Source organism: Tachypleus tridentatus, chromosome 3 (assembly GCF_004210375.1).
Source record: "Tachypleus tridentatus isolate NWPU-2018 chromosome 3, ASM421037v1, whole genome shotgun sequence".
Classification (NCBI taxonomy): Eukaryota; Metazoa; Arthropoda; class Merostomata; order Xiphosura; family Limulidae; genus Tachypleus; species Tachypleus tridentatus.
In genome coordinates, this window is record NC_134827.1 from 89704066 (window position 1) to 89717005 (window position 12940).

General features: G+C 31.4%; 1 protein-coding gene across 14 annotated transcripts in view; it reads right to left on the bottom strand.

The window, feature by feature from the left end:
* egg (SET domain bifurcated histone lysine methyltransferase eggless) overlaps positions 1–12940 on the bottom strand; it is a 196199-nt gene that overhangs the window by 41865 nt on the left and 141394 nt on the right. For all 14 annotated transcript variants that reach the window (XM_076495536.1, XM_076495545.1, XM_076495537.1 and 11 more), the window contains 3 exons: positions 7241–7439; positions 5734–5894; positions 4922–5014 (listed from right to left, as the gene is read on the bottom strand). In XM_076495536.1, coding sequence (XP_076351651.1) covers positions 4922–5014; positions 5734–5894; positions 7241–7439 — 453 coding nt within the window. The remainder of the gene's footprint in view (positions 1–4921; positions 5015–5733; positions 5895–7240; positions 7440–12940) is intronic.

Below are 12940 nucleotides of genomic sequence, written 5' to 3' on the forward strand. Positions count from 1 at the left end.
CATTTCAGTAAAACATTTTATTAAAATAATGTAACTCTTTGTGCACAAGCTACTTATAATCTTTAACAAAATCTTACCAGTTTCTGTGAGAATACATTAAGAAATCTCGGAGTTACTGTGAGTACAGATGTATAAGTAAAATTTCCAATACAGTGCCCTGCAAAGTCCAGTTGCCCATACCAAAAGGGTTAACTTGTTTAAAAAGCATGACACGTTGTTGTTTTAGGCAAGATATGGTCGATAAAACTGGGCATTTATAATCTGTTAGTATTTTTAGGGAGGTTTAAATATACTCCTCAAAAAAAGAAATGCAAAAGGGATATCTTTGTTATTTTAAAGAGAAATATATGTAATAATGTTACAGAGTAAGGTAAGATATGTGTAAAATAAGCTCAGAGTATGTGATGTTACACGTGTTAAGGCACTGACTGTCAGACCAAAATGACAATAAAAGTTGTGCACTTTGAAAACGGAAGAAAACATCAGATTTTTTGCCAAAACGCATTTGTGTCCAATAAATATGTTTGAGAGATCTGCATGTTCTGCAAGTGCAACATGTGCAAAATCCCTATAAAAGTGACGGGTTCTCGTTTTCCATAGCTCAGTGTTAAGCCACCAACACGCAATACAGTTACCTCAACACTGACTGAAGCACAACGCAACATCGCCATTGGTCGCTTGGAAGCAGGCGATTCTCGATCAGATGTTGCCAGTCCACCCAAGCACTATCACTAGACTATGGAATCGTCACCAACAACATGGATCAACTTGTGACCGTCCACGATCTTGCAGACCTGGTTACGTCATCTTTGAGATAGGTCCACCACTGCGATGCCTACTGCCTTAACCATACCAGGGATGTGTAGGATTTCCGATCAGACTGTACGCAACCGTCGATGAGATTCTTAGGCCCCATGTGCAACCCATCACGGTGAACGTCAACGACGTTTTTCAACATGACAACGCCCGTCCTCACACAGCCCGACTCACCACTGCCTTCTTGAGACACCACAACATCAACGCTCTTCCATGGCCCTCCAGATCACCAGATTAAAACCCCATCGAACATCTTTGGGACGAGTTGGACCGACGTCTGCGACGGCGACAACCTCAACCGCAGACTCTACCTCAGCTTGCAGCAGCTTTGCAGACTGAGTGGACAGCCATTCCACAGGATGTGATTCGTCATTTCATCACTTCCATGGGCAGGAGATGCCAAGCAGTTATTGATGCTCACGGGGGGCATGGTCGTTATTGACGTTAAACGTCAATTAGTGAGCGTGGACTTCGCCTTTGCAGACTTTGGATGTTCAGCAGTGAATGTGCAAAGTTTCACACATGTCGTACAGAACTACCCGGAATAAACTTGTTAACAATATATCTCAAATTTTGCCTTTCTTTTTTTGAAGAGTATATTTTGTTCAGTAACATCTTGGTTAAGCTTTTTTAACATTTGTCTTAGGTTATACATTACACAACAGTATTTCTTCAAGAAAACAGTGAAGTTAAAATAACTTGAATAAATCTTGAAGGTTTGAATTAGAAAAATGTTCCTTGAATGATATTATATCCTAAAGGAATAATATTGTAAAAATGTCCTACAGATGTTTTTTAAAATTCTGAGCATAAAGTAATTAGCACATAAAAAAAGTACAGTATTACGATCTTTATTTACACAGGTAACCTCTACTTTTCTTTCAATACCCATGAGAACATGGAGCTATCACTTAGGCCAGGTAACAACCTATTAAGTCCAATGAATTCAGTGATATAAAACCACAGAAATGAAACTGAACATTTCATAATACACTCATGAATCATCATATATGTTATGATAATTCCAAATTTGAGCTGTTAATCAAAGAAAGCTTATCCATAAAACATATCTTCCATATACAAGTATTTCTATATGCTGAGATACAAATTATGTACTGAATCAAATGGAGTAACCCCACTCACCTCTTTATATTTTTGGAAATGATCCCTCATATACAATTATTTCAATATATGACATGTGAATAACCACTTAAAAACTCAGAATGCCCTTTAGTCACTTTCTCAGCTGTTTTAAAGCATTTTGTAGTCATTTTATTCTATCAAACAAAGATTTCAAAACAGGTAGGTTGTGTATTTAAATTGCTTGAAATTACATTTTCTTAAGATAAAATACAGTTTAGTTACTAAGCAAATAAATTATAGTGGTATCCATGGTTATTTATGATTTTTTTTTTTTTTTTTTAAATGTATATATATATATATATAAACAATTATTTTATTTTGCATCCTCCACATACAAAATTTGAAAATTTTGAATTTTCAAATGATAGCTATAGCCAGGCACATCTGGAAGGTCAATACTAAAAATAATATATGTTATGAGACTTAAATCACTTAGTATTTTTGTATTATAATAAATAATTCTATCATGAAAAAAGCATAATTTACATCCATTTCATAATTTTATTTTATTTTGGTTTTTAAGGGGTTGGTAAAGTTGAAAGACCACATATAGTTAGGGTGTAGAAAACAACAGACAAAATACAACGCTTTACTGAATACAAATCGTTGAAATGTGTTAAAGAGGTTTTAGAGATCACACAGATAATAGTTTTATAATCATAACTTGAAAATAACTTCACACTCAGAATAGTAACAAATCAGACTCAATATTTTCACAAACAAGTCTTTAGTAAAATACTTTGTTCAAAAACCTGATTTTTTATGCACAAAACTTGTAATCTTTACTAAAAGTTCACCAAATTTTGTGAAGACACACCTACTGTATCAAAAGTTATAGTATACATAATTGTGTATATTATACAAAGCCCATTGCAAAAGGGTCAAGTTATTATATACTTTTTATAATAATTTCATTAAAATTCATATTAAAGTGGTTTCATTAAATTTTGAATGTAACTCAGTAACATGCACAGAAAGGGTTTAAAAATGGCAGCAGTGCTATAGTTAAGTGCTTCCAATTTTCAGTGTCAATCATACTTCACATCAATTTAAAACATTTAAATGAAATTTCTTTTTGTTTTCAATATCAAGGACCAAGCTTGATCAGATTATAAAAGGTTCTCTTCTGATGGCATGAGCATATTAAGGATTATCCTGTAGTATCTGTTTCTTGATTCTAACTATGTTTAGTTATCACTAGTGTTTTCATAAAGTTCATTTACATGTTGTAAAACACAAGTTATCTGTCCAGTTTTATGGATTACTTTACCCAAATATGTACAGGATTGGTCCACTCAGACAAGGAACGTTGACAATAGTTCCAAACTTACTTCGTGCATCTCCATGAAAAATTGACAAGTGTTTCAAAATATTTGTACTCAAGATATATTGTGATCACAACAGTCTTGACACACACTCTCAACATGGAGAGCAAAGCAATATTAATGTCAAGTAAAAATACCTCTGTCCATGAAGAACCTCAAGTATGTACCATAGTGATATTTACTCTTTTCCATCACAAACTATTATTAAATAAGCAATATGGGATAAAATTAATAGCTGATATCTGTAACATCAAAAACATACTAGCTTGTTGAATAGCACTCTGTTAAAGACTGACATGCTCACAGTTACCCCAACCTAAACATATAGGGTTAATACAGCCTATAAACAGATTAGCTTTTGTTATAACTTTTATAATGACGTAATCAACATAACATACAATACTTGATTAAAAATGCCTTCCCTTTAGCATTCATCAAAGGTATTTCTGAATGTCTTAATAAATTTTACACTCCCATGATTCCAGATTTTAATGTTCTCAAATGTTTTATAACCTTGATGCTACCATTCCCTGGTTCTCTTAGCACAAAACTAAAGTGAAGGATCAATAATATTTTACAATAAACTTAACCGTCAGCCTAAGAGTGTTCTTCACAATAAACAAATAAATATACATTATTTTTTTCAAAGATAAAATGCTTTCATCAAAAAAGGTTGCTTGTAATGTATCAAAACATGGCTATATTTGATCAACAACATGAACCTAGCTACCAGAATCAAGAATTATGTGCAAAACAGCCCTTCAAAAAATTCTAAAAACATCAAATACTTTAAAACAATATGCCAATTACAGTATGTACCCTTAGTCTTACATAAAGATTAAAACAAGTTTATGATTATCTGTATCAAGTTCAAAAGGGTTTTAACTAAATTCAGAATACCTGTACAAAAACGTTTTGAAAACACAACCAAGTAAAGATACATTCCTCTTTCATTATAAAAAGACAGTGAAATCTAGCAGTTTCAACTGCCACAAAATAACAGCCCAGACAGGTCAATGTTACATATTCCTTTTCTTTTGAAAACTGAATAGCCTAAAACATACAAGCAAAATAAAAGAATTATTCAGGTGTGCTTTTATTAGAAAAACATTATTACTAATACATATGCATAATAGGAATCTGCTGCCTGAGAAACAGTTTTGACTTGTGGAGGTCACGGTTGACCGAACTCACACTGAAAACTTCTATGTATATACAAGTTTTGTTTGAAATAAATATAAAATACGTTATGTAGCAACTAAAAAAATTTGATGATGACAAGTTATAGAAAGTGTTGGTACCATGAGAATGGTGTGGTATAAGTCACTATCACTTTACATCAACCAATATGATATGTGAAACAAGATCAAGGTAATCCATCACTTTACCTATTACTTCAATAAAATATCTTCGTTTTCTTTTAGTTACAACTCATTGTTGCAGCCAAAACAATTGTTCTGCTACTATAAGGGTGTTTGTATTTAGAATGACATGTTTAAGTATTTAATACATTTACAAACTTAACTTAAGCCTAGAAGTGAAAAAGTTTTATCTGAGAATACTGGTCCTGCATGCAGTAATAAAAACTAATTAAATGATATTATGATAACTTTCAACTATGATGCTAATTTAGTTACCTAGTTTCCCAATTCCGAGGTAAAAAATCTTCTTTTATTTCAGCATCATAATCTGAATCAGTGGAATATACAGTTCTTTTTGTTGATGACTCCCTGAAAAAAAATAGAAAATATAAACATGTATCCAACACTTCTGTTTATGCCTTTATCAAGGGTCTATGAACATCACAGGCTACCAAAACTGATTTTAAATGATAGTAACCAAAAACAAAATATAGCTACAATAATATAACAGAAAAAGTGTACTTGATAAGTGCTACAAATATAGTCGAACACTTTTGAGTCATTAATCATAAAAACAGACAAATTATAATAATAACATAAAAATTAATAAGATGGCAAATGTACCAGACATTGTACCTGAGCATCAGGATTGGATTAAAAGTGATTTCTTATATTTGCTCTAAACAAACTGTAAAATTTTAAAAATTTTGATTGTATAAGGTATCCACTGAAAAAACATGACACAATCAATGACAGTTGATATACAAAAAATGTGTTGAAATAAACTGTAATATTTACAAATAAATAATGACTGGAATCCAAATACTTAAGAGATCACCCTTAAAAACACATACAAGAACTTTTTACTACTACCTTTAGGGAGGAACCTATTAAAACCTGTTCTATAATATAGAGGATAGTAATAGCAAAATTATATATTAGTACAAATGATATACTAAATACTCCAAGAAAAAAATACTGAAATGCATTTGTTGTTGTTTGTTTTATCACTCTTAAGAAACTCTTTAAACACTAAAATAACAAAAACATTAGCTTTAATGTTAACACATTATCAAGTAATTTCTTACTCAGTACTTGTAGATTCATCATCAGAATCATTTCCAGAGTCATTCTTTTCACTATCGTCATCAGGATCAACAACATCACTTTCATAACCCTCTTTGATTCTCTCCATTACATCAACGTGGTCTAACTCTGCTAAATACTCATCTCCAAACTCATGACCTTCCTAAAATAAAGAAGAAGCATGATTTGCATATGAAAAACTCTGAAAGAGACAAATGTCATCAGTTATTTCCATTTACTTTCTGAACATGAGAACAAATTAATACATGGTATTATAATTTGCTAAATATTTATTTAGAGCTTGTATGTTTGTTTCAGAAGACATGGCACATTTTATCTTCTAAAAAGAAAACATTTTAAATTAAATCACATCTAATCATTACAGAAAATTACAACACAACTGTCCTAAAAATTAAAATATTTCACTAAAACAAAGTATTAACTTTTCCAGATAACAGGTGTATCACTGTCATTTCCTGATAAATTTCTTCTTGAATACTAAAGGTGAAACCAGACTAAACTAAACATTACTCAAAACTTATCACAAACTTTCTAAGTTGTACCTAAGTTCTATTTAGAAATACTAAATGGAATTAAAAGTTTTGATAATTTTTTAGGTTGTGAAATTTCCAAAATTTTATCAAGAAACACTACTGAAAACCATTATATATTCTATGAAGTAAATGGCATGAATACATAATTGATTCTCTTACTGCTCAAGGTATACCATTGGTTGAACAGGAAATACATGTAAAAAACTAATCTTGGTGAATCTATACCTTGTTAGCCTCATCTATGTATAAAGATAGTACTTCTGTGGTACAAAGGGTTCACAACATTGGCCTGATAATAAGAATGCATGCTAACCTTTCCATTTACCCTCTTGATCTCTAATTTGCCTCTGGCACAGTATCTATCAATAATCATGAATCCCTTTGAAAAAGTTTTGCATCACTTTTGAAATTTTGTTTAATCCAAGACTGGTAGAAAATGATATGAGATTTGTTCCATTTATAAATTCATGCAAATGTCTGGTTGAGTGTCATAACAGACTGCCCTTTTTTGCCTGGCTAGGTACCATTGACATACATTCCTAAAGTTGGTCTTTGTATTAAGGATATGTCATGTAAGCAACTTGTATATGAATGACTTGAGTCACTCTTCCAGATTATGATGCATTCTAATGCCCAAGACATGTCAATGGTTTTATCACTGACCTTCCATTTTGTGGCATCACACTACTTATGAAATACCAAACAATGTCAAAATTTACTTCTTATACAATCTGTATCAATAATATTCTTGCTTGTGGGAAACACAACCATCACTTGAGCAAATGTTTCATAAATCATATTTCTCAAGTAACTTGTTAGCCAACACACAAAGATAGAGCACTTCATTAAAAACTCTTAGTTTTCTTAAACTTTATATGAAAATATGTATTATAAAACCTTCAACACTTATCTACCCATTAATTTCACAATGCAAACATTTTGTTAAAAAACTCACCTTATTTGCAGTCTGTTCATTTAAAAGTTGACCAGCATAGATACATATAAACATTCCTTGAGGTATGTCATCTATACATCGAATGCCCCAACCTCGTTTGTCTGTTTTAAACAGCTGAAGACGTGTTTGAAGGCCATTCTGAGCAACACGATTCAAACATGATGAATTACATTTACACCATTTATTACACTCGTATATCCTGTAAAAAAGGCACTAAGTTTGAAACCTAGCAACAAATAGGATTTCTACATTATGATATTAGCACACCCATAAAATGTATATCTACTGAGTCTACCACCTTTATGAAAAATGTAACTAATAACCATATGTTGATTAATTTCTAATATAGAAAGTATATACCAGATAACGGACTACTAATTGAAATATGACATTATGCACAGTTTATTAATAATGTAAATGTTTTATAATAATTTAAATTATCATGTGTGGCCATTGTGCAAGTTATAAGAACTAGGGATGCTATCACTACCAGGATTTTGGAAAAAGAAATTACTGGACTAAGTTTGATAATTGTGACAACAGCAACTTATTTAGAAACTAATCTTTACCAAATCTCAACAAAGTATAGATTTTTTTTTCTCAATATTCAAACACTGACTTTATTTTCAACAGATGCCTTGGGTTGGTCCATTGGACCAAGCCTTATTGGTTAATTAATGTTTGCTATAAATTCTGTAATTTTAAATTTACAGAATGTATCTTCAAAAAAATTTTACTCTTAGTAAATATTACAGGTACTTTCACACAAAAAATCAGAATTTATAGTAAAGTATTTATATTAGATTTGTCTCTGAACTTACTTAAATCAATCTGATTTAGATTCTTGTTAAATATGTTTTTTCTGTCTTCTTTCTCATAAAACTATATGGACCTAATCAATCTGACCACCTTTGTATATACGAGAAAAAAAAATCTACATTGCCCTTTTTTTCTTTCTAGAATGATGGCAAATTTTTAACAGTTTAGGTCCATTTTTAATTTATGTTTTATTGCTCTCTGAACAGTGTTCAACTAATACTAATAGCAATAAGTAACCCAGCAAGAGTGAAGAAAGTTTTGGGTAAATAAAATTTCAGGCTACATCACAATATATCTAGCTATGCACATTTGCTTGCTTCTTTAAAAAAAATTACATAAAAGTTTTTTTTATCTAATTAAAACGTTTTTAATTTTTATATTTTAGTTACTTTTGTCAAAACATATATGTACCAATAAATAAGTCTACAAAATTACCAATACAGAACTTATTTCAGAACAGAGAACCTTTTGTTTTCAGAAGCTGATCTTCATTAAGTCTAAATTTTTCTAAGTTTGTTGTCCAGAAAGTAATTCATATAGTTTTCAAATATGCAATTAAAGCAAAAACAATTCAAACAGTAAAACAGAATGCTCCAAAAACTGACAACTCAGAAGAAAGAGAAGATTGAAAGTTATTTTACATTCTGTCATTATCACTAGTTACAGTGTATAATTGGTGGACATTCTAAAGTCCACAAGGGGAAAGAAGAATATAGAAGACAAAGATTTTAGAGCAGAAATGCATCATATAACACATGGAAGTGAAAACTGGGAATTTATCTAAATATCTTTTTCAAATTTAAGAAACAAAAAGTTGCATAACATTCAAATTTATATTATAAATTACACCTTGATGCTGAGTTTACCAACATAATGGCAAGAAAAATAAATAATTGGAAAGGACACAAAGCTTGAGACACTGTACACGTTATTTACTCAAAATACAAACCCCTATTTTGGCTCCATGCTGTTGTCTAGTACAATACAAGGTTTGGCTTTATATATAGACACACACACACACACACACATTTGTCTGGGAAAGTCTCACTATGAAAATTGGTCAAAATAGTGAAATTTTGATTCACTCGATAAACATGTACATAGCAATTCAGACAGTTTTATAACTATAGTAAACTTTAATTTTACTCAGCCAGTACTGTGAAATAGTCATTGCTAATATGTAAACATTTTTAAAATGGTTTCAAAAAAGCAATTTTTATGGCCACCATTTTGTTTCATTATGAATTGTACTTAATGGTAAATTTTAATTAAATTTTGAATAACTCTGTAAAAGCCATGACTTTTGCGCTTTCATCCTTCATAAGCTATTTTGAAGTAATTCTTCTACTCATAACAATCTCCAAGATGTACTCCTTTGTTCTATAACACATTGAATAAGTTGTACTTTGGTAATAAATTACATTTTCATTGTTTTATACATTATGAAAAATTGTTATTGCCATTATCTAACCTAACTGGAATTTTAGGCAGCACACATTTGTATACAATTTTTTTATATGTAAAAGTTTAAAATTTTTTTTTTGTTTTTGCAATTTGTACATACAGCATTCCTTTTAAGATATATAAACATTTGTGCATAACTATATTACCTGACTTCTACAAAATACTGTGCCTTCCTAAGTGTTATGGATAAACTTTAAGGTGTCAATTTTTTTTTATTGTTGCATAATTTGTTTTTTTTAAACTCATTTTAAGCAATTAGAAGAATAACACAAATTCAGTAAGTATATCTGTATATTGGTCTGCAAATCTAGTATAATACCAGTATTTGGTAAAATACAGCAATATTTAAGTTATCATACATTATAAATGCATGTATCTTGTTACTATGCATTCATAAATGCTTAAATTTTAATTACTTTCTGCAGAAATGAGAGTACTTAGTGTGTTATGAAATGTTTTTTTTTGTGCTTGTGGGTTGTATGTGCTAAGCTTGGCCATAAGCCTTTTTTTCACTCTTCTGAGTGGAAGATGACACAATATTAATTTTTATATGCTCCAAATATACAATTTAAAAAGTAAGAAATCATTAGCTTACTATATTAATTTACACAGAATCACTGTAATTTACCTGAGATGCTAAATAAACTATATGTGAGTTTAAAAAATCTCATTTCTGTACAGATCAATGTCTCAGTCATCACACTTCAACAGTTTTGGTGAAATAACTTTCTCCTACAAGCTACTTACAAACAACTGTCAGATGTATGTAGAACAGAATACATATTCTGACTAGTGATTATATAGATGCACTCAAGACAAGTATGTGGGACAACACAAGAAATTTTTAAAGAATGTAGTAGTGGGAGGAACTACTAGTAAATTCACTAAACATGTTGATATCTTAGCAAATCAAAGAGACAAGAGGTTTATATTTTATATTACAGCTTACCTATATCTGAAGGTTGAGTCCATAATTTATAGATCATTGTATACATTGTGTGGTGGGCATAGTAAAATATAAACTGAGTGATAAGACAAGATGGAGTACCATGTGACAACCAAATTGATATAACATTTGTTTTAATTTCTTTTTTTAATAAAGAAATGAAAATATGTAATATTAAAATTTCAAATACAAGCTATCTTTTGATAAAAATTTCATTGTTATACAGTGATAATAGTCATTTGATAAATTCTTAAAAATAACTCTGAAAAGGTCATGATATGCACTCTTTAACCTGTCTGTGGTGAGCAAGTTAAATTTCAGAGAGAACAACTGGCAATTAGTGAAAGAGATTATGTGTATAGTCATGTGAAAAAGTTAGGACACCCTATAAAAATCTGTGTATTTTTGGAACATTTTTGGATATATAGATATTTAATCTGAATTTTAACAATACTGACAGATTAGAGGAATATAACTAAAGAACTAAAACTGAAGAAAAAAACTTTAAGATCTTCTGTAAATGTAATTCTACAAAAATGAATATTCTAACTGAGGAAAAAGGACACCCTACCCCCTAATAGCTAGTGTTACCCCCTTTGGCTGAAATAACTGCAGTGAGACACTTCTTGTAGCCATCTACCAGTCTCTGACATCATTCTGAAGAAAGTTTGCCCCACTCTTCAATGCAGAATTCTTTCAGCTGTGAGATGTTTGAGGGGTTTCTTGTATGTACAGCCCATTTCAAGTCATTCCACAGCATCTCAATGGGATTAAGATCTGGCCTTTGACTCAGCTATTCCAGGACTCTCCATTTCTTAGTTTTCAGCCAGTCTTTAGTGGATTTACTGGTATGTTTGGGGTCATTGTTGTGTTGTAGGATCCAGTTCCGCTTCAGCTCTAATTTTCTTACAGATGGACTCGCATGTTCCTCAAGCACCCTCTGATACACAGTAGAATTCATGGTGGATTCTATGATTGTGAGCTGTCCAGGTCCTGTTGCAACAAAGCAGCCCCAAACCACGACACTTCCACCTCCATGCTTCACATTTGGTATGAGGTTCTTTTCCTGGAATGCTGTATTTGGTTTATGCCAAACAGGTTCTCTGTTCTGGTGTACATATAATTCTATTTAGGACTCATCTGTCCAAAGAACATTATTTCATAAGTCCTGGTCTTTGTCTACATTCTCTCTGACAAACTTCAGTCTGGCCTTGATGCTTCTTTTAGAGAGTAAAGGTTTCCTCCTTGTACACCTCTCGTTTAAGTTAAACTTCTGCAGTCTCTTTCTGATTGTAGAGGCATGCACTTTCACATCAACAGTAGCCAGAGCCTGCTGTAGGACCCATGATGAGATGTTAGGGTGTTTGGAGACCTCTTTTAGCATCTTGCAGTCTGCTCTGAATGTGAACATGCTTGGACGACCAGACCTGGGCATGTTGGCAGTTGTTTTGAAAGCCCTCCACTTGTTGACTATTTTCCGGACAGTGGAATGGGCGAATTCAAAATCTTTTGGGATCTTTTTAAATCCCTTATCAGACTCATATAAGCTGCTACAATTTTCTTTCTGAAGGCCTCAGACAGCTCTTTTGCTTTCACCATGGTGCTCACTCTCACTTCAACAGTCAGGATCAAACCAAACTAAATGTCTGAGGTTTAAATAAGGCAAGCCTCATTCAAAATGCTAAGTAATGATTTTCTAATCATATGCACCTGGTGTGATATAGCTGTGTGTAAGTTGAGCCATTTTAAGTGGGAATAAATGTGGGGGTATCCTAACTTTTATCTCACTTAGAATATGCATTTTTGTAAAATTATATTTAAAGAATATCTTGAAAAGTCTTTTCTTCAGTTTTAATTGTTTAGTTATATTTCTATAATCTCTCAGTATCGTTAAAATTGAGATTAAATATCTATATATCCAAAAATGTTACAAAAATACACAGGCTTTCATAGGGTGTCTTAACTTTTTCACATGACTGTAGGTGGGCATGGCAAGATGGAACTGATTTTATAGTTTACGTTTTTGTAACCAAATAATTTCAAAGACTATAAAGTGTTGTTTCCTGAGTAAGAATAACACTGTAATGAGCAATTTATGTTAAATTTTGTACTTCTTGGAGGGGTGGTAAATAAATTAGAGAAGAGAGGAAGCTTAGATTAAATGTAACAATTCTCATACAAGGGAAAACTGAGGATTTTTGTATTTTTATTTTTATTAATATTGCCTGATAAAATTAAGAACTTAAAATTCACATGATATTATGGTCTGGATCATTAGCTGCATTTTGATGCTAAGTTTAGTTGTATAAGATGACAAAGTACTTCAAATTTTGAATGCAACTTAGTAAATTCTTGTGACATGCACAGAAGAGGATACCCATATGGAAAAAGTTAATGAGAACTAGTAAGTAATCACATATACCTTTTGCACCCCTTTTAAAGTAAAATATATAAAGTAATTATTCCTACCA